At 35.9% G+C, this 22,007-nt stretch overlaps 1 protein-coding gene across 1 annotated transcript; it reads right to left on the reverse strand.

Annotated features, from left to right (window-relative positions):
• Positions 1–18,775, reverse strand: LOC105039313 (mannosyl-oligosaccharide 1,2-alpha-mannosidase MNS1). Its single transcript, XM_010915424.3, is given in 15 exon segments — positions 1–647; positions 4,390–4,560; positions 4,653–4,733; positions 7,156–7,254; positions 7,347–7,455; positions 7,694–7,759; positions 7,948–8,072; positions 10,028–10,117; positions 10,909–11,080; positions 11,274–11,339; positions 17,260–17,372; positions 17,465–17,633; positions 17,635–17,651; positions 17,845–17,892; positions 18,462–18,775. Coding segments are annotated over 15 exon segments (1,734 nt in total). The 5' UTR covers positions 18,618–18,775; the 3' UTR covers positions 1–395.
• Positions 18,776–22,007: the final 3,232 nt, after the last annotated feature.

The following is a 22,007-nucleotide window of genomic DNA, read 5'->3' on the forward strand; positions in this document are numbered from 1 at the left end:
TGAAATAAAATGCATTAACGTCTAAATTTAAAGCTTAGTTATGCTTGTGTTTTGTTTGTTTTTTTGATGTCTCTGAATGATAACATAAAAAATACAAACGACAAGCATAACAGAATCCAATACTCTGACCTAAAACCTTCCATCAGAATTCAGGAAGATCCAAATATACCCTTCAACTGAAGATGAGCTATAAGCTTGGTATCAAATAATTGTACATGACGCCATCCTCTCGCATTAAAGATGGCTATAAAACTACCAAGTCAAATGAGACCCTCATTTGACCATGTAGATTGTCTTTCCCGGGTTGTGGTCTCTGTCAGCTCATAAACCGCGAATCACATGGATCAAACACAGCAAAAATAAGATGTGCATTTCAATATCCTAAATGAAAATGCTCAACTATATCCAGTTTTTCCTTGCTTTTTGCTGAATGGCCTAATGATGAGTCTTGAATTTGCTTTTCCATCCATTCTGAGGCCACCTTCTTTATTGCTTCAAGGAATGATCCTCAGAGGATGGGCTTCTGTGTTAAAAACCCATTCATCAAAGGAGATGAATGATGGAGGAGAGAATAGGAGGTAAAGGTACTTGAGTGTCTCTGCAAGGAAGAAGCTCTGCATCATGTTGTCCTTTGCACCTGTATTAACCTGAAAGACCCCAATATCACAAATGATCTAATTGAATGCAAAACGCATCTGTCTCAGCAATTGTTACCGTTAGGAAAATAAGTAGTCACTTCTGATCGTTCTTTTATTCTTTCTTTTCTTCTTTCCGTAAAATTTTTCTTTAGCAGCAGTCAATTAGACTAATGATATGAATGAGAAAGACAACATGCAAAAGAATGAGAATCTTCAGACCAACTTATAAAAATGAAGCAAGAATAATTTTTTTATTGAAAAACCCACTTACTGACTCCCCCCCACTCTGACTTCTCCTGAAACATTTAGTCTGCATTTTCCCAATCAACAATAAAACAGGGAACTGGATCAGGCATGTTAGTTGGTCTCCCCAACTGGTGCATCTTCAGCAGCTTTGTAGGAGGAATCATGACAAGATCAAGGAGCGTCACAGTTGGTCCTATTGTCTTCCAATGGTCCAACAGGATAAGTGAAGCATTGCATCAATCCTAAGACAATCTGCAAAAGCTATCCACCTCCTTCCATCCTTTTTAATCAGGTTGTCACAAGTGAGGATCTTCCTATGCAGGAAAGGGGAGACAATCACCCAGGATGTCATCAAGAAAAAGCAGTAGGCTTCAAGCCAGCATCTAAATATCACAATTTAAACCTAATTCTTGAGATTATTCTACAAGGTCATCATTTTGCTTCACACCTCCATTTCTACTCATTCTCTTAGGGGAAAATGCAGTAGGCTCGTAAGAGCACAAGCAGCAAGCAGTGCTCCTCAATCTCCAGTTCATCACATTAATTCTAAATGACAGGCACCATAACTTCTCAGCCTCTCAGTTGCAGCAAGTACATCTTCGAAAGCAGTCTCCAGGACATCCACAAAAACCTGAAACCTCCCAGCACATTAATATCACTTAGCAACCTTGAATTCTTAAGATACACATTGAAATTATCCAACCTGTGATTCTTCCCTCTATGGAGGAGGCAATCTAAATAAGCTCCAGACCTGACTGTGAAAAACCTAACCACCATATCCTTCCTCAAAAAGGGAGTCTATCCCACCTGGATTCACCAACCTCCAAAAGCAATGTACCGAGCACAGTAATATACATTTTCCTATGTTTTCTCGCTCAATGATCACTATCCTTTTCAGCATTATCAATTCAGGAACATAACAGAGAATTATGCAATATAAATACTGGACATTTATAATTTGTACCAGCAAATTAGATCCAGTCAAATTGAAGTGGTAAAAGTTATCTTTGTAATTCATGAACATTAAAAAAAAATTCTGATGATATTTCCTGAATGTGTAAAAAAGCAAAAAAAACAAAAAAACAAAAAAAACAAAAAACTAGGCTGGATGCCTTTCAGCTCTGCTTTGTGTTTTTGAACTGCTCATTTCATTGAGGAAGCAAAGACATTAATGGAAATAACTATAATGGCAGTGAAAACAAACACAGCCAACAGCCAAAAGCAAAAGAATACACAGCATCCAGTGATCCAAAGTAACAGGAAGTATGAAGAAGAAACAAGTTCAAATCATGTCTAGTGTACGTGCTATGTAGTTTCAGAGGGTGCAGTGCTATTTTAGATAAGCCTATGACTATGCTAGCTGGTCGGATACAAAGGATAGTCCTATGATAGGCCAGCATTTAACTTGGAAATACAGGTCTTATGAGCCATGTTGAATGAGAGATGCACCTCCTTATGATGATGGCCTTGGTCTCCAGACCACATGAAGGAATCAACAGGTTGAGCAAAAATGGATATACCCATGTAGAAATAATTACTTACAGGAAAATGTTGTGTCCCCAAAGGGACCCTGAAAAGGCTATAAATCCCATTTTTTAGGGAACACAGCAAAATTAAATCTACACACTGACCCTAACTCCACCATCTCACAAAAAATGGATTCTCTCTTTCCAAGGATGTTCTTGGTGATATAGCAGCACTCTTGCCTAGGCAACTAGATAAAACTAAAGTATGGATAAGTGCCAGCTTGATTATTACTCAATAAACTCCTCTTAAGTAATCAGACTAGGTAAATATGTGCGAAGTACTGACTCCAAAAAGTCCATCAGATCCATCCTGGCCTGATTTGAAATAGGCAGTCTTGGACACAATTACAGATCTGGAAAGCACTAGTGATGTTGGTTCATACAGGACAGTTGGATGTGCATCCGGACTAATTTCTTGCCAGCAACTCAATAAGATTGAATTCCCGGAAAGGTGCACCAATCCTCTGCAGCCACAGAATGACTGTAAACCACTGAAATCATGTCTGTTTTTAAAAAAGTGTCCACTTTTAAAAGGTTACACTTAGAAGGAAGCACAGCAAGTGTAGGCATATAGATAAAACTCAGTAGCGGGGCATTGGACTAATAAAATCAAGGTTCATTATGTCAGTACTGGGGGCCGGACCAATTGACGGGCGGCACAATTTGGCACACCCCCATGCCATTCCGTGCCAGGCCTGTACCGACACAGCAAGAGGGCAGGGGAGAGGGAGAATGGGAGAAAGGAAGATAGAGAGAAGGGAGGGAGAGAGATGGTGAAGGCCAAAAAAGCACGGCCCGACACAGCACAAAGGGCAAGGGAGAGGAAGAATGTGAGAGAAGAAAATAGAGAGAGAGGGAGAGGGAGGGAGGGCTTCTCTCTCTCCTCCTCTCTTTCCTTCTCCCTCTCCCTCTTCTCTGTCAGTTTCTCATTGGGAATATTGGAATCGTCCCGGTCTGTCGCCTACATGGCATGATACGCTCCGAACTGAGCAGTTTGGAACAATTATGCATTTATTGAATAAAATAGATTCTTAAAGATTCATTTGAGCTACTGTGGTCCTATTGGATGCGAAGAATAGAAAAATCAAAGATGAGGATTATTTGAAAAAAAAATTCTGGTTTTGTTCCGGAACATTTGGAAGGGGAGGATGGATTGGTTTATAATGATAGATTACTCCATCCAACAGAAGTGGTTGATCAAGCTTGTGCGATGGTAGACGAATGTATGGGTTATATGACTCAGCAACAAGATTAAAGCAAGTCTGTTCAGAAGGATTCAGATAAAGCAAAATGGAGGCCTCCAACATCTAGCAAAATAAAAGTAAATTCCTATGGAACTTTAAATGATAGAACTGGTTGTGGTGGAGATGGTATAATTTTTAGAAAATAAGGATGGAAAAGTTTTGGCAGCTGTTGCTAAGAATGCAGAAATATTTCAAAAGCAAAAATTATTCAAGTTTTGACGGTAAGAAAATGCATTGAAGTTGGGCTAGATATTACTTTCCATGGCTTCAAGGTAGAAGGAGATGCCTTAAGAATTATGTAGAGGTTGCACAAAAGAAATACTTCTTAAAATGAGGTTGGAGCTTCCTGAAGATTCTCTCTCTTGTTAAAGATGCTGGTGTAGTTTTGCACTTCTACATCCCTCACTCTAGTAATGAGGCAGATCATTTGTTAGCCAAGTATGACGTAACTTTGGATGATTATGAAGATTAGATTAAGGAAGTCCCACTTGGTTATGCGACATTGTATCTTTGGACTGTATGGGTCAACTCTTTTGTGACATTACTAATATTCACTTGTTATCTTTTTTGGCACAAAAATGGGCAAACGTTTCACTTGGTCAATATTCACGTTGAAGGGCCTCCAAGCATGCATGAGTACCATCCAGAAGGAACACAATTGTTTACGATAAACCATGCCAACAACCAACATGAAAGCACAAAGAATCTATGGCCAATGGTAGGTGTGTTACTTACATCCTTCAGTCCAACATAACCAGAATCTGTGCGAGAATTCTTTTCAAATGCTTGGAATATGTCCCAGCCCCAATCTTGGTATGTTTTGTTCCCTGTGAAACGCCAAAGGTACACAAGTGACTCAACAGTCTCTGGTCTTAGTATGTTCCATGATGTGCCAACGTTCATGTCCTGCAATTATGTACAAACATCTAATAAAAAAAGCAACGTATCATGATTCTAACTACATGAAAGAAAGATATAAAGGCATAATATTATCTGACCTCTCCAGCATGAAAGTAGTAGTTTTCTCCTGCTAATTTTGTTGGAGTTGATTGGTAGAAATTATAACAAGTCCAAGAAAGCTGCATAAGAAATCTTCTAATTAAGTCAAAGCCAATGAACTAGATTAAAACTGCAGTAACATCACAAAAGGATGAAGAGACATATGCGGACATCACAAAAAATTAAAGCAATGTGGATGAGATTAAGCTGAAAATATGGACTTCTGCAATTGTCTAAAGCATTCGACACTGGGCAGATAATATATTAAGACAGTTTAAATTGAGCTCTAAATCCTTCATTGCTTGAACCAAGAGTTAACAGCGAAGGCAGATTCAGGTGGAAAGCATGTTATCAAAGCAATTTAAGAGGAATCACCTTGCAAGCATCTATTAAAATGAAAGCGAACTTTTAAGATTTTCAAAATTAAGCCATTTTGTGTTGCATTTTAAGTGAGTCTGCACTATGCAGTTCAAGATAATGCTGTGACAAAATTAATAGAAAATGGAGGAAACTAAAACAGATGTGAAGTGGGTTAAGATTCTTTTTTAGAGAGAGAGAGAGAGAGAGAATAAGATTCCAAAGAAGGCAAAGCACCCAAGGTAGAAGATTTTGGCTACTTAGTTTGACTACAATCACTTATAACATCTCTAGTTATATCTGCTTGCAATTAACTTAGCAGACTAATTTAGAGGATGATATTGTGAACACCTATTTACATAGTGCTTCAAGTCTTTGAAAGTATAGGAGGAGATAAGAGATATATATTGCAGATAGAAAAGGAATCTCTCAATTTGTTGGGGTAAAAGGCTATCATAAGGCATTGATGATTTGGTACAAATCAGTGAATTTTCAAGGCAAAGAGAAAATATAAGAATGGATTGGCATCTTTCAATTCTTTTACAAAGAGTACTTATCTTATCTGGGAAGTATTATGGAAAGTGTTATACACAATAAGAGAACATATAATTTCAAAAATTGAATTTTAACTGAGAAGGGTGGCTCAAAATGAACATTGATGCAGCTAAAACTGTACTCAAAGGAGAAGCTTTGTTGGAGTTTCATTGAGAAGTGATGTGGAAAGGCTGATTTAAGCCTACTTTGATCAGAGTCATTTACAAGACATACAGAAAGCAGAGTTTTTGATTATCAATAAAGCCACAAAGGTCCGTATAACACTCTGCAACAAGACATGAAACAGGTATAGGATGAGTCAGATGCACTATGTGATGTTAATTGTACAACAGGCAGGGTTGTGTAACCAGCAGACACGCTTCTTTTTCAAGGAGATTTTGGCTACATGATCAATTTAAATTGGTGATGACAAGTACATACACAGAACATAGTGGCAGACTGGCTGGCAAGGTGATCTCCAAGGTACAAGTAGCAAAGATGATAGGACTTCCTCCCCATTGATCTATAATTTGACCTATAGGGGGTGTTTGGTATGGGATAATCATCCCAAGATCAATAGTGATGTGGGTGAAGGTGATGAAACCACTGCATTTGGTAGGTGATGGGATCATTGTATTTCGTTGCATTATAGGATCCCATATTATAATGATCCCAAATCACTCCTCAATATTGCCCAACCCAATGATCGAATGCCTGTCCTTGATGTCGGAAATCCAAGATCACCATAGGATAGTGATCTTGGGCTGAAATTTGACAAGAATATCCCTCAAGCTAGCGAAAAAAATTGGTATATCAATATACCGTTAACATAGTATATCAATATCATATATGATATTATATAATACTATCTTATTTTGATATATTATATTATATTATATTGTCAATCATATTATTATTCAATGATAATTCTAAATTATAGTAGAAAAATATTATGTTAGTTTATATTATATATGAAATTATTTAATATATTACTTCTGTTTGCCTTATTTTCTAATCAAAATAAATATTAGTATTCAAAAAATCATAAGTATAAATAAAAATATTAATTTTACAATAACAATTAATATATCTTTATAGGAATAATAATTTATAAATAATAATTTATAGGACTAATAAATATATCTTAGAAATATATTATTAATTAGTATATTAATAAATATATTTATGAAATATATCAGGGATAATTTTGGTATTATATGATCAGTGATCATAAATTCTCATCGAATACCAAACAGGTTACTCATGAATACTAGAAAATTTTTTAATCACTAGAACATAGCATACCAAATGTGGTAATTTTAGATCATCAGGAATCAGATTATCCTGGGATAAGGATCACCGGTAATCTAAGATCGCCTTGGTGATCTCATTTGGATCACCAAATGCCACATATAGGAAAATAATGCAAGTACCGTATATCTTTTAAAAAGATAGAACAAACTTAGTAGAATAACTACATTCATACATGCCTAAGCTCTTTTAGGCCAGCTTATGTGTATGGTTGAAAATGAGCACCATATGTGGTTTAAAAAAAAAATAACAATAACTTGAATAAACAATGCTTATGCTATTGAAATGATAAAAATATACCTCCTTGGCAAGCGATAAAAATTTTTCTGCTTTTTCTGGGCCATAACCAGAAGATCCTAAGGCTAACATGCCTGGAACAAAGCATGCTAGTTCATCCATCTGCGAATATTGCAAAGTCAAGCACTTTAACATCCAAAATAAAAAAATTTCATTCAGAAGGAAAAGCTTATCGTTCACCAAAACAAAGCTACCTTGTCAGACAGAGAACCGCCATTTTTTTCACAAATATATGTGAAAGAAGATGGAGTAGTCTTTCGGATCAAGCTTAACAGGCCTTCCATGGATGTTTCCCACATTTTTCTGTTTTAAAATTAATTTTTTTTAAAAAAAAGAAAGCATTATTTGGCTTATTAGGCATTACAAATCCAGGAATGCCATCTAACAAATGAAAAGTATCTTGTGCAGAAGAGAATTATATGTCAATCGAGGATCACATGCAAGGTTCTTAAAAAGTAAAATGTGGCAGAAAATGTCAATGTGTTTTCAGTATCACAGGGATTATGGGAATAGATAGTGAAAAATAATGATATGATATCACCTGTAATGCTTCACAGTTTCAGTTTTGTTTCCTTGTATCCAGGCTTTGAGTAAATACTCATAGAAGCTGCAATTTGTAAAATACTCAAATTAACAATGATCAGCAACAAATTTACAATTAGAACAAGGCATGCAACTATGACCTTGAAGAAAAGACAGATCAAGTAAAACCTAACAGGAAAAATAAACAGAACCATCCCCTGGAAACAAAATCAATAGGAAAGCATGGCAACATCATTAAGAAATTGAGACTACCTATCACCCATAGCACCAAATGTAATTGTTGAGTATGATGATGTCCCCGAATGAGGATTTACGAAGATTGGAAGCAAACCATCACTAGGAAATGTCTTCTGAAGTTGTATGATTACATTCTCCACCTAAAAAAAATAATGATACTCATAAACAACAAAAAAATGTTGAGATCTTGTTGAGAGTCTTAAAATAAAATGACATCCCGCATCATTGTAGAAGAGCATGTGTCGGACAGATGGCTTCACAAATCTATGTACATCTGAAAGGAAGCTATGCAGAAACCTGATAGCCAAAACATTCTAGAACATAATTATATATAAATAATTTCTATAATTCACATATAAAGGATCCAAACACAAATCAAGAACCATAATAAGATTGGCTTAAGTGGCTGTGATGCATATAAGCTTAGCTCATGCTTAAATATTTGTCTAGGAATCCAGGGCATTGTTTTCCCTATCATGTTGTGCCTCCACCATAGACCCGTACAAGTCAATGGGGTGTACCGTTTTCCTATAATCAGGAAATTATTTCCATATAACAAAACTTTTGGGCCATACCTCCTCCTCAATCCAATACAATCAAAAAGACACTTTCAAAACTTTAAGCATCTTAGATTCAACATACATTTAAATTCCTACGATCATGAAAGCACTATAAGAAATTGCCTTTCCTGTTTATAAACCAAAATTAAATATTTTAGGATATTATTCTAGATACTGTGACAGGGCCAACATGGACACAAGAGTCACATAGTCACACGTACAGGTCTTTGGCAAGTTAGATTCCCAAAAATCTAGACAGGCAACACGCCCATGGGGAGGTGGGTGTTGCGGGGGACATATCTTGAAATATGGATATTTAAAAATGTATCAAGCCTCCTGGTGTCTGTACAAAGATCACAGCATACAAGACACATGTGCCACACATTGTGACAAAGGCATGCTCATCAAATCAAGCTATCATAGCTAGATTGAAATTCTACCATTTTAATAGTATGTTGAAGGAATTTACCCCTTCTAATACTTTTTCAATCCCTGACATTTTCCCACAATGTGTATGTATAACAATTTATTCTGCTCTTGGCAAAATCAACCTTGAACCTGCTCACCCGATAATCAAGATCATTGGAAAGCACATCTCTTTAATCCACGTGGTGTTGCTTTTACAATTTCCAAGAAAAAAGGCAAATCTCTTGTCATGTTAAACAATTTAAATAAATATACAAAAATCCAAATCTCTGCTAATTGTGACATATTATTTCAGGTCCCATGATTCCACAGCCCAAGTCACAGGATCAATAATATAAAGATATTGCTTTAAAAGGGTGAGGACAGAGTGATAAAGAGAGGTTGCACCTAATGCAGTAGGGAAAAAAACAAGTGCTAGCAGCAGTCACTGACTTATTGATACAATATGAAGAGGCACTACTACAGCAAATCAATGGAACATAGGGAAAAATATTGTCAGATCTACTAATCACCATATTGGCAACCCCACACATACATATGACTCAAACCCCATGCATGCCTGCTTCCAGAGACAACCTAGTAGCCGAGGTTTTACATCTCGGCGGGACAGGGGGCGTCCCGGCCATCCCGTCCCATTCTTATGAGAAAATAGGACGAGGACGAGATTGAGACTCCGAAACCCATCCATGTAGGGAGAGAAGAAGAAAGAGGAAAGGAAGAAAAGAAGGTGAAGAAAGGAAAAAGTGAAAGAAAAGAAGAAGAAGAAGAAAGGAAAAAGAAATAATAAGAAAAAGGAAAAAAAAAAAGAAAAGAAGGGATAAGAAAATGAAACAAAAAGAAAAGAAAAGAAAAGAAAGGTAGATGGAAGAAAAAGAAAGAAAAGAAGGAAAAAAAGAAAACAAGAAAAGAAATGAAAGAAGATTGGGAGAGAAAAGGAGGATATCTATCAGGATGCATGATTAGGACAGCTGTTGGGACAGGACAGGATAGCAGGGCATCCCGTTTCATAGAGATAACGAGACATCTCCATCCCACGGGATTTAAAACCTTGCTAGTAACAATAATAATTTATTGAAATCAACTAGACTGCTGTAGCATAAAGGAAATACCTTCTGCTGGTATGTAGGGTCTCCTGTCCTCTGGGATAGAGCTATAAATTCAAGCTGTTCTGTGCCAGAATCTGCCAAGATGCTGGCTCCCTGCAAGAAAAGGAAAGGTAAGGGGGAGGCAAATTAAATAAGAATTTAATCCACAAAACTGGAATATTTGAGACTTAAATCATGATGATAACCACCATTTAAAGTCTTAGCAGGTTGGAAAGGGCTAGCAAAATCGCAAAGTTGAATAAGAAAAATGATATGGTATGCAATCATAACTAGGAAAAAGTTCAAAAAACAAATAGAAGAACTTTGTTTTAACAGTCAACAGACATTGATTAGAATATGATAATAAAAGTTCACTTTGAACAGCCAAAAGAAATAATGTCTGAACTCCTACCATATGCTAATCATCTTACAAAAAAGGTTAGTATGTTTATTCAGAAAGTTTTAGTGGATGATGTTCTTTGCTAATGCTAAAGCCTGCAGTATCCACTTCAAAGTGGCCATCAACAAGGGACGCCGTTTTCCAGGAAACTTTATGCCTTAATATTAGAAGTAGCCAATAGATTCAAGATTACAGAACAAGATCTGAGGATGAAAATCTGTACCCAATCCTGTAGGCTACAAAATCAAAAAGATATTTGAAAATCATTGTTACTAAAAATCAGCAAGCAGTATTGGATGCACATTGTTACATTTCCACCAAGGAATCCCTGAGAAGATTTTATCTCAAAGTATTTAGAAAATATAAATGGAAAAAACTAGCTTAGCTAGGTCCAAAGGCCCCAAACCAGTACCATGGCAAACCAATCCCATGGCCCACATGACCATTGTAAATAGCAAGTAGAACCAATAAATAGGAAGGGAAAGCAAGGATGTTCATAAATTACCCCGGTCCATCCAGGATTATGTGGATTGCCATAAGCTAAGTTGATTCTATTATAAGGGATCCCTGATGGTGTATTCCATGCAGGTAGCAACCTATCAGCAATGTCTTTCGCTTTCTCCAGAAATATTTCATCCCCAGAGAGATCATATGCACTGAGTAGTCCACCAACAACTCTGAAATTTAATATAAACATACAAACATCTTTAGAAAAACTAACCAGGTAGGCTAACCCTATGATGAAATAGCATAAATAAATAAGAAACAGACAGCCCTATCACCCAAAACAGTCAGAAGTCTTTAGAATAACATTTAGAATACCTATGAAATGAAGATAAAGAATCATAAAACTAAACCTTATAATGCAACCTTATGGTTGTCTCAAAAACACTCGCCTCATAGTCCTTGTTGAAATCTAAAGAGTTTGCAACCCATCTGCCATAAAGAAGGAATGAGAACTTAAGTAAGCATATAACTTAGATAAGCATATGAAAACTGCATTGATAATTATAGAGTAAGATACACAATCTCTAGTTTGAAGTATTGGATACTTGATATAAGATCAATGGACACTTGAGTGTGTGTTGCAAACAAATCCTGAAAAAGTGATAAGATATCAATAAGTGTCTTATATTATTATGTCAGGACTTATAATGCACAGATCAAATAAACAGGATAAAGCCATGTATAATTAATTTATATTTTATCTGGAGGCGATGTGCCCGTGCGTGGTCTTACAATGCATTGCATGGTAGAGCACACCACAAAGGCATGCGAACAACTAAAAGGATGTTTCTCTAGCATAAAGTTATTCGAAGCTCTAAAGAGTTTTATTACTCACTGAGAAGAGCCAATCTGAGAGCACCTTACAAACTCATAAACAGAAAAGGACACAATGCTTCTTTGAGCAGTTTTGACAAAACAAAGTTGAACTTTCAGATATGATAATCCATTCACCTAAAGTTATGAGACCAAAATGGTAGGGAAAAATAAGAAAAAACTAGATGTGATGATCAAAGTTGCATGTAATGAATTAGGTAATGTGACTACAGGGCTATACAACAAGGCTATCAGCAATCAATTAAAGTACAAAATGGAAAAAGCATGGCCAGATTTCGTAGTCCTTAAAAACTTTTATAGACTCCTTTGAATTACTATGTAAAGGGTTGATAATCTGCAGGGACACAAATCAGCTGAGTCATCATGAACAGTTCGGATTTGGCATGATAACTGACTGATTCAATTGGAACACAAGCAGAACTCAAGTCGCTTATCTAAGTCCCACTCATAAATGAGCTAAGCTAAAAAATTAGCCACTTCACATAAATATATATAACCTTGCACTGACTCAGCTAAAGATTTAACTCATTTGAGTGGACCCTGTGATATGGCTGAGTAGGAAAAAAACAGCCCAAAACTTAATAAGCACCATTCTATCATCAGAGAAGCTTTAACACCCTGTGATATGGCTGAACAGCCCAAAACTTGGCTCAGGCCGGCTCGTTGGCTCTAGCACCTTTTTTTTTTTTTTTTTGTATTCAAGCATTTCTTTTGAGTTAGCAAACATCCAAAACTTCCCTGTAAGAAGGAATTCAGAACTGAGACATCAGAATTTTCTAAATTTCAATCTAAGGAGTGAGGGGGATGGTTCTTGCACCTTTTTTTTTGTTTCTTTTTTTCTTTAGGTAGGAAATATAGATTTATGATCTCCCAGAAATGGAACAACCCATAGCATTGGCGAATAACAAAAGTCTTCAGATCTGAGACGTAGGATGCACAAGAGTTCCCAGTGAAATACCTATCAGCCATTTGCATTTTCCAATCCACCACCTGGTTTCCTTCTATATAAATGTCAGTGGCAGGGAACATAGACAGAGATGTCAATTTCCATATCAAGAAGGAGAAGATGATGAGGTAACTGTGTCTTCTTCCTTGTAGCAATCCAAGATATAACATTAAAAGGAGTCCCCCTCATGCCATAAGCCAGAAGCTCCATAGATCAAAATAGCTGCACAACTCCCCTCCCAATAGTCCTCGAAGCTCATCCATATGCACCAAGCACTTAACGAAACTGAACCTGCTATCATTAGCAACGATTCACATCCTGCAGGACAGGGTCATCCTGATTCTTCCATGGTACAGGATGCGCCAGCAACCTGCCCATTCTCGACACCTAGGGGTTAGGACAATGCCCCATCTTAATGTCCCACTGAGGCTTGAATCCTTGACCATCACACAATAATCTTTGATAACAAATCTGCACCAGCCATTACACTGCTGATTCTATCATCAAAATTGACCTTTAAAACTCCTACATGCAGGGAATGCCAGCAAACTAAGAGAGAGGAAGTAGAAGGGCTGCTTTCCTTTTCTTAGGGAAATAAGTTCTTGCAAATGATGTATGATGCCATTTCTCTACTGTGGAGACAGAATGGCTAAAGTGAATATGAGAAACTGTCAAGGCAAACAGTAGATTTCTTACGGCTTCTGCACCAATCTGGAAGGTTTTTTTTTTTTTCCAGCAAGAACAAAGGGAGTAGGTTTCCAATATTAGAGAAAGTTGCTACTTACTGTAGCATGAGGCTTTTTTATGGCGTCTTTGCAGAACATAGTTCTTGTAGTAACATATACAATGATCATGTGCATACTGATCAATTTCTTTTAGAAGTGGCAGATAGAGGGGACCAAAGCAATTGGTTGTCACCCTAATGCAACAGCAGATATGCTAATAAAGCTCCACGAGCCAGCCACCATTCAAGCCCAAAATCAAGTTTGAAAAATGCATCATGCCTTCTCGTGTCAGCTTGGCACTAACATGGTATATGGCATGTTGTGCCAGTGGTTCGCACAAGCTCACACTTGACATGCCACATGCCAGTCTGTGCCAACCAACACTGCTCCATTTTTATCTTGCCTAATAAGCAGGAACTTACAAAAATCTAGGTTGCAGCTTGCTGATCTTGGCAATCAGCCAACAAATACCTCTGTTTTAGTCAATCTAGAATTAATTTTTTCCTTTTTCTCTAGATATTTGAAGTCATGATTATCTTTATTTCCTTTTGTGGGAGTCCAATTAGGGATCTAATTATAGCCCATTAACTCAATTAAAAGGGGTAAAAGGATACCTATGAGAGCAAAATGAGCTTGTTCCACTGCCCTCTTATTTCATTTCAATTCCTTTCTCTTCTGAATCATGATGCTTCCCATCTCATCTCTTTTCTCTTTTATCTACTTTTTCTCTTCTGCCTGGTTGTAAGTGCTGCAGCTAGACAGCAAAGCTCTAAACAATATAAGATTTGACACAGATCTGAAGTATTGCTGCTGTTGTTAAGCTCCAAAGTTATGGATTGCAGCAGAACTATTTATGCCAATAACAGAAAGATAAATTCGTTGCAGCCTACATTTGTTATTTGGGCTGAGCCAAACCTAAAATGAAGCCAGTAACTAGAAATGATACAACTAATAAAATTTCACTCTTAGAAGCTTTTCATATCATTTACCTCCATTTCACATTAAAAGGTTGCTTACCACTTGAATATGTCATTTTTTTATCACATGTGAAGGTCAACTAAGTAGCACATTAGAATTCTAGATACTTCAATTTTCATGTTAGAAGTGTTTATCATAAAAATCTTTATACACGTGGTAAGATTTCCAATTTCTAAATATATTTATATTATCTAGAATGTCGACATTTTAGAGCAGGAGATGTGACTCAAGGTGATACGGGAATGAACAAAAGGATTTAAAAATAGTACAGACAAGTTATCCATAAAATTGACTAAAAATAGGAGCATCAAGGTTCATAGTATTGGATGGAGGGTAACACTAAGAATAGTTGAGAAATCATGGCTATCTTTTATCCACACAACCGGCCATAAAGCCAAAAAAAAGTCCATGGGTACTATAGGGTTTAACAAAATGAACAGGATCCATAGGAAGGATTGAACATTCCTATGTACTAGAAACTTACTCATAGCTATGGGTGCGGTCAAGCACCATATCTATAAGGTGGACAATGACAGCGTGGAGTTCCTCCTTCATCAAGATTAGATTTCACTAACACTGGGGTGTGCCATCACATTAAGCAGCAAACACTGACAATCCATCTCACAAAGCACTATCAATAATAGAGATGTGAACCAGGTGAATGAGTATGGAAATAATCCCTTGACAAAAGGACAAGATACCTCCCTATACTCCGAGGTTATTAAATTTGCAGCCAAACTTGTCTATTGACCATGACACTTGGACTATCGTTGATAGAGAGTACAATGGTTTACTAGATTCAGAGTGAGGGTCAGGCTATCCAACATGAAACCATCATAATAGCATAATGTCACATTAAAACAAAGATGTATTTTGACAAATCACACTTGGCCAAATGATAACTTGAAATTTTTTTGAAAATAATTGTTTTGCAAAATTATCATAGTTAATAATTAATTTTTCAAAAAGAATTCATGTGAATAATTTTATAGGATATCTGACACAATCCAGGATCCCAAATCCCAGAACTATATGACTTGGATTTAACAGTGCTATGCCCAATGATCATATGAGGACATTAGAATGATGGGAAACCAAATTACTGGGCATAGCTTGTACAGGAACAAGGAAACCAACTGATTTCGTTTCACTCACCAAATGTTTAGTAATGGGATATGGGCTCTATAGCCCCATATTGGTCCATGGAGTTGATGTGTGGCTAAGCAAACCTGAAGGGGTAAGTCATTGGTGAGGAAACCAGAGCTGATCTATCCCAGTAATGTGTCCAGCAAGTGCCATCTATCTCCAGGTCAAATGGAATGAAACTGAGTTGCTTGTGCTCTCACAAAATCGATCAAGAAAGATTCAGATTTAATTGAAGAAGAGATTGGGCTATAAAAATTGTCCGAATACAGGGATTGGACTGGGACGGGTCAAGCAAGACTAGAGCAAAGTCGATCCTAGGGTGACTTGGACTTGATCCAAGTAGAGGTGTCCAATTAGGGCAACCAGCCACCACCCTTGCCATTTTTGGTGTCCCTAAGTGGGGCACATCTAGAAGTAAAGGGGATGACCCTAGGACTGATGCGTCACCTTCTAGGGCATCCCCAAGGAGAGCAACACATGCACCTTCTAGAAAGGAAAGGAGGCAAACTCCTTAGATGCTGGTGTCCCCTAGTTCGCTATCTCAATTAGAGTCCAAATGAGACTCTAGAGAGGGGCACCCAAGTAAGGACGCCTCCTCATCCTTATCCATCTCACCATGGCCAAGGCCTCTTAGGACTCGTAGAAGGAGGTGTTGCCTCCTCTATAAGGAGGGGTGGCAATGTGGGGCATCCAAGTCCAAACCTAAACCCTCCTAGATCCTCATGCCAAGGAAAGAGTGTGGAAGGAAGACAAGCACCTGGAGGCTAGGATTTTTTTTTTCTCCAAGATTCAATAGGAGACAGAAAAAGCTTGTATGACAAGCTTATCTTGCAGAGCATCCTATTGGCCTGCAATGGTGGAGACCCAGAGCTAAGTAAAGCTCTACAAAAACATGTGGAATAAAGTGACAAGATAGTAATTCTCAAAGGATCGTATGCTTTCATGGCTCAATATCTCCAGCAAGTATATTTCTCTCATTTTACGCATGCTATTTATTCTGTCATGATGATTTGTCGAAAAAGAACGATATGGTCCATTCTTTATGCTGTTTGTGGCTTCCACCACATAATACCTGCTCACAAGGACCCACCACATCCTTCCCATAGATATCTCGACATGGTAGAGAAAGAGAATAAATAGACAAGCCTTAAAGAGATAGAGATACAAAATCCATTCATTTAGTAGAAAAGAGTAGATAGACAGGCCACGTATTGCTTTAAAAGGGAAACATGATATTCTGTCCAGCCCAATTCTTAGTTCCTCTAGTCCACCAAGAACAGAAACAACAAAAGATTGCTTTCAGCACATGAAACATATCGATAAGATGTAAATGTTTGTATAAACATAGTCAGGCTGTGTATTCCAAATTGGAGATGAGCCATGCCAACATGTTGTCGTATTGCCTATGAGATTCACCAAAACAAATGGTATTCCCCTACTAATCATAATTTAAATTTATATCACATTTTAAATTTTGTCTATTAATCATGAAAAATAGTTTCAATTTCTCATATTGATAGGAAGAAGTACGTCATGCACCAAACATATTTTTGTCAACTTAATGAACTAAAAAAAAAAGTATGGCATAGAACTACAATGATATTTTTTGTATACAGTTGTTGTAAATCAGAAAGCATGTTAAGAAAAATCCCATATAAAAGATGTCGAGGTGCATTTGATCTGCTAAAGACTAGTTTGTCATGTCAAGGTAATAACTCACTCTCTAGCTCTTCGGAATTCGTCTTCCAGGCCCATTATGTACAATGTGTCAAGAGAATCTATAAGAGTTGCTCCAAGACCACCGAAACTATCGACACCATTCTTTGATTGTGGCTGGCCAAAAAAGAAACAAACCACACAATGCCAGCAGCATTTTTGGATTGAACTAATTAAGTTTTCGGAAAAAAGATTACAATATGACAAACCTGGAGTTCATCTTGGCCCCATGCATACTTTTCATAAGAATCCCATGCATGAAGCATAGCCTCTTTCACCTTTTCTCTACGTTCCTTGTTGATAGGATCAATGTCGACAAGATCTTTGCTGTTTTTTTCATCATTTGTATTCATCACGCGTTCCCTAAATATCCCAAATTCCCTTTACTTCCCTCAACTACAGGGAAATTAGAAAGCTCTAAGTGAGGGGAAATTCCTTATTATTCAAAAGAACAGCATAGAAAATAACGATAATAAATTGTTCATACAGTCTGCATTCACAAATTGTTAATTAAACTGAAATAAACCAAGAAAACAACAGATAAATCAAATTGCTAGGAAACTTGCAGTGAAAAAAATTATATTTATACCTGATCTTGCAACCGGATCAGATCTTCATTCAACTTTGAAATCTCAGCCTGTGCATTAGATCATATGGAGCTTCATAGTCAGTTCCTTTCACTGGAAGCAAGAAATCTACTAAACTATGTAAATCTTGCAATATTTTCTCCAAACTATTTCAATGGAAGTTATAGCTGGTAGCTCTCAAAAACTAACGTAGTACTTGAACGATAATTCCCTCCATGTCGTACACACAAGACAACTACCTAAAGATCCAAGTTTTATCTGAATTATTATTGCATCTGTCCAAAGATCAAAAGTGTCAGTCAAAAAAAAAAAAAAAACTTTTATCAACGCTTAGTGATGAACACTTCAGCATGCCTTAAACTAATCTATCTCTTCTGTCATTAATAGCTTGATTCAAAATATAGAAAAGACGATCTACAACAATTTTTTTTTTTTTAAAAAGACGATTTTTAGGCGTCTACTAGTGGATGAGTGATTGGCGCACAGATCTGCCACTCAAACACTCCAAAGAAAAGGTCAGCAACTTCAAGTCTACGTAAAAATCGAAATTTCGAAGAAAAAATGAAGAGCACAGAGAAAAAAGAAAAATCAATAATGGAAGGGCAAGATCGGCGCATACCTCGTGTTCCTGGACTAGGCTTTGCCGATCCCAGACGGCGAAGGTGATGAAGACGAAGGAGATGAAGACGAGGGCCAGCCGCTTGGGCCGCTTCAGGTAGTAGGAGGGGTGGAGGTACCGCCACCAGCTGGAAGAAGAGGATCGACCCCGGGCCATCGCCTCCCGCCCGTAGGAAGCTTAACCCGAATCGGAAACCTAGAAATCGTTCCCGCTCTCCCTCGCGAATTGTTATCCGCCGGCCGAAGGAGCCACGGATTGGCGCCGATAGTCCGATATTTGCAACGACTTCAGTTTGGAAGAGAGAGGAGAACGCTTTCCGGTCGTCGACTCAGTCAAGGCCCACCACCAGCAGCAACTTATAGATACGAAGTTAGTATCGGGACGCGCATAAAATCTTTCTATGCGGGATTAAAAATCTGCCCTTGGAATTCTGCTCTTATTTATCGTTATAACCGTTTGTGATGGCCATTACTGCTCCCCCAAAAAAAAAAAAAACCATTATCTCAAATTTTATAATATTGAAATAATCACTATCACACTTGCTGCTCTAATAATGATGTTATAATAAAAAAAATAACCATCAATCTTCTATATAATAATAATAAAATAATATATAGATATTAGAGGTGGATTCCATGATGACATGTAAGATTATGAGATAATCTCCCACAACACCATGTATCAAATTTTATTTTTTTATTTTTAAGATAAGAAATAAGAGCATAAATAGTATGATAAAAAAATAAAAAATATTTTAAATCCATCAATTTATATAATAATGATAAAACGATACACATGGGTAGATTCCATATTGACACATAAGATTATAGGATAACCTCCCGCAATGCCACATATCAAATTTTATTTTATTTTTTTTATTTTTTTAAATAAAAATAAAAATATAAATAGTATGATAAAAAATAAAAAATATTTTAAATTATTATCTATTTATCTATCAATATAATAATAGTAAAGTGATACATATAATAATAGTAAAGTGATATACGGATATTAAGGATAGCATTCCATGTTGACACATAAGATTATAAGATAATCTTTCGCAACGTCATATATCTATTTTATTTTTTTATTTTTTATATTTTTAAATAAAAAATAAAAGCACAAATAGTATGATAAAAATTAAAAAATATTTTAAATTATTATCTATATATTTATTTATATAATAATAGTAAAACGATTCATGGATATTTACCAAATGCGGTTAGGGCTCTCAAAATATGACCCAATTTGCCAACCCGATCCGTATTCAACCCGCTATAAACTAGTTTGAATTTAGGTTAAATGGGTTTGGGTCATAAACGGATTGACCCGTTTAATCCATTTAATAATTGGTCGGATATGGTTTTAGATATCTGACCCATTTAATCCATTTAATATTCAGATTGGGTTGAATCAGATAACCCATTTAATCTATTTAACATATTTCTGACCCATTTAACCTGATCTGTTTAAACCATTTAAGATCCGTTTAATCTGTTTAACCTGTTTCTGACCCATTTAACTCGACCTATTTAACCTGTTTAACTCGTTTAATCCATTTAATCTAATTTGACCTATTTAATAAATGAGTTAAACAGATCGGATCGGGTTACCTGTTTAATAAACAGGTCAGGTTCAGATTTGAATTTTTGATCCGTTTAATAAACAGGTCGGATTTGGATTGACGATTTTATAACCTAATCCGTTTATGACCCGATCCGTTTATGATCCGATTCGATCCGATTGCCACCCCTAAATGCAGCAACCTTTACTGATTTGGGAGACCATCTTTGGAAAGAAAAACTCTCAGAGATCCTTTTGATCTTATCTTGGGATTAATTGGTGTGAGTAATCTTTAATGTAAAAATGTTATCATTATTATCAATTAAATCTCTGCAACCTGAGAATTAAGTGCTCGTTAGTTGAAAAGATAATAGTATTTTTTTTCCATACTTGATTTTGTTTAGACTATATGAGAAAAGTTTGATTCAAAAGTTTTGAATTTAAAAATTATTTTATTTAAAATATAAAATAAAAATAAGTGATATTATTTATATATTAAATAATATATTAAAATATCTTTTTATGTATTACTGAAGATAAACTCTAAAACTTCTACGGAAGCAGTGGCGGAGCCTGACATCAAATGTTGGGAGGGCAATGTAATAATTTATTAATATTTTTTAAATAAAATATTTTATAATAAATAATAAAATAAAGATATATATAATCAAAATATTATAAAAATATTAATAAATATTTAATTTTATATATAAATAAAGATAAGTAAAAAATATTACCTTATGCGATCTACAAAATAATTTTGATTCTATAAAAATCTCAATAATCTCTTCCACATTAAAGGTTGAAAAATAAATAAAGGGTTAAAGAATAAATAAATAACTATTTTTTTTTAACAAAATTATTATTTTTAATAAAAATTAATATATAAATTAATTATATTATTTTTTTTCAAACTAGTGGACTTGTAATGTGTGTAAGATTAAAATATTGGAGGGCCACCATATATATAAATATATAGGTAATAAGTATTTTAAAATTTTTTGAGAGGGCAGTGGCCTCCTCTGATCCTTCTTACGCTCCGCCACTGTACGGAAGGCTCCAAAATATCCATCTCCCATTTTTATTTCTGAATTAACCTGCTAGCTAGTCTTTAGACTTCATTTCCTTGTTGGTTGTAGAAATTTAGACTATCCAAAGGTATATGGGATTACATTAATGTGCAGTATAATTATTTCAGCATAACAATATGATAAAAATAGCCTCCATAATATTATAAATTATAATTACCTCTTTTTTTAAACCTCAAAATGAAATGGTGATGTTTGGCACTTTTCTTGTTGGTTAGTGTTACATCTCAAGGGTTTAGGATGATTGATTGTATTTTGTGATATCGATCGTTAAATCATATTTTGTATAGCTTTCAAAGCACGTAAATATTTTTTTTTTTTTCGTCCATAACACAAATCATGAAGCTAACATCATGATTTGGGAGTTCTGCAAAAGTGCAATATAACAGTTGAATTAGCTATGTCTCGAACTGGGACAACCTCCACTTCCCACATCGCACCTGAATTAACCAGCACATTAATTTACGTCAGAAAAGCTTCCTGTGTACCCGTCTGAAAGAGCCAAGACCTCGTTGCGTCACTTAAAAGTTTCTCTCCTTATCCTTCTAGTTTTTTATGATGCTCTCTGTTTTTTATGACTTTCATCTATTCATATCTTTTCACACTTCTGCCTGAGCATAAGGCCGTATTTAGATGCCCATGGATGAAAATTAATTCGATCGATGGATATACATCCTACTCGAATCCGATCAAACCGAAAAATAGATTTGACTGGGTTTGGATTCGGATTTGGGTAAAACTCGAAAATTATAGTACGGATATGGATAGGATATGGATAGTGCTATTTTCTCCCGAACCCGATCCGAATCTATGGGTATGGATAATACCCGAATCCATATCCGAATATATATATATATATATATATATATATATATATATATATATATATATATAT

Source organism: Elaeis guineensis, chromosome 1 (assembly GCF_000442705.2).
Source record: "Elaeis guineensis isolate ETL-2024a chromosome 1, EG11, whole genome shotgun sequence".
In the NCBI taxonomy this organism is placed as follows: Eukaryota; Viridiplantae; Streptophyta; class Magnoliopsida; order Arecales; family Arecaceae; genus Elaeis; species Elaeis guineensis.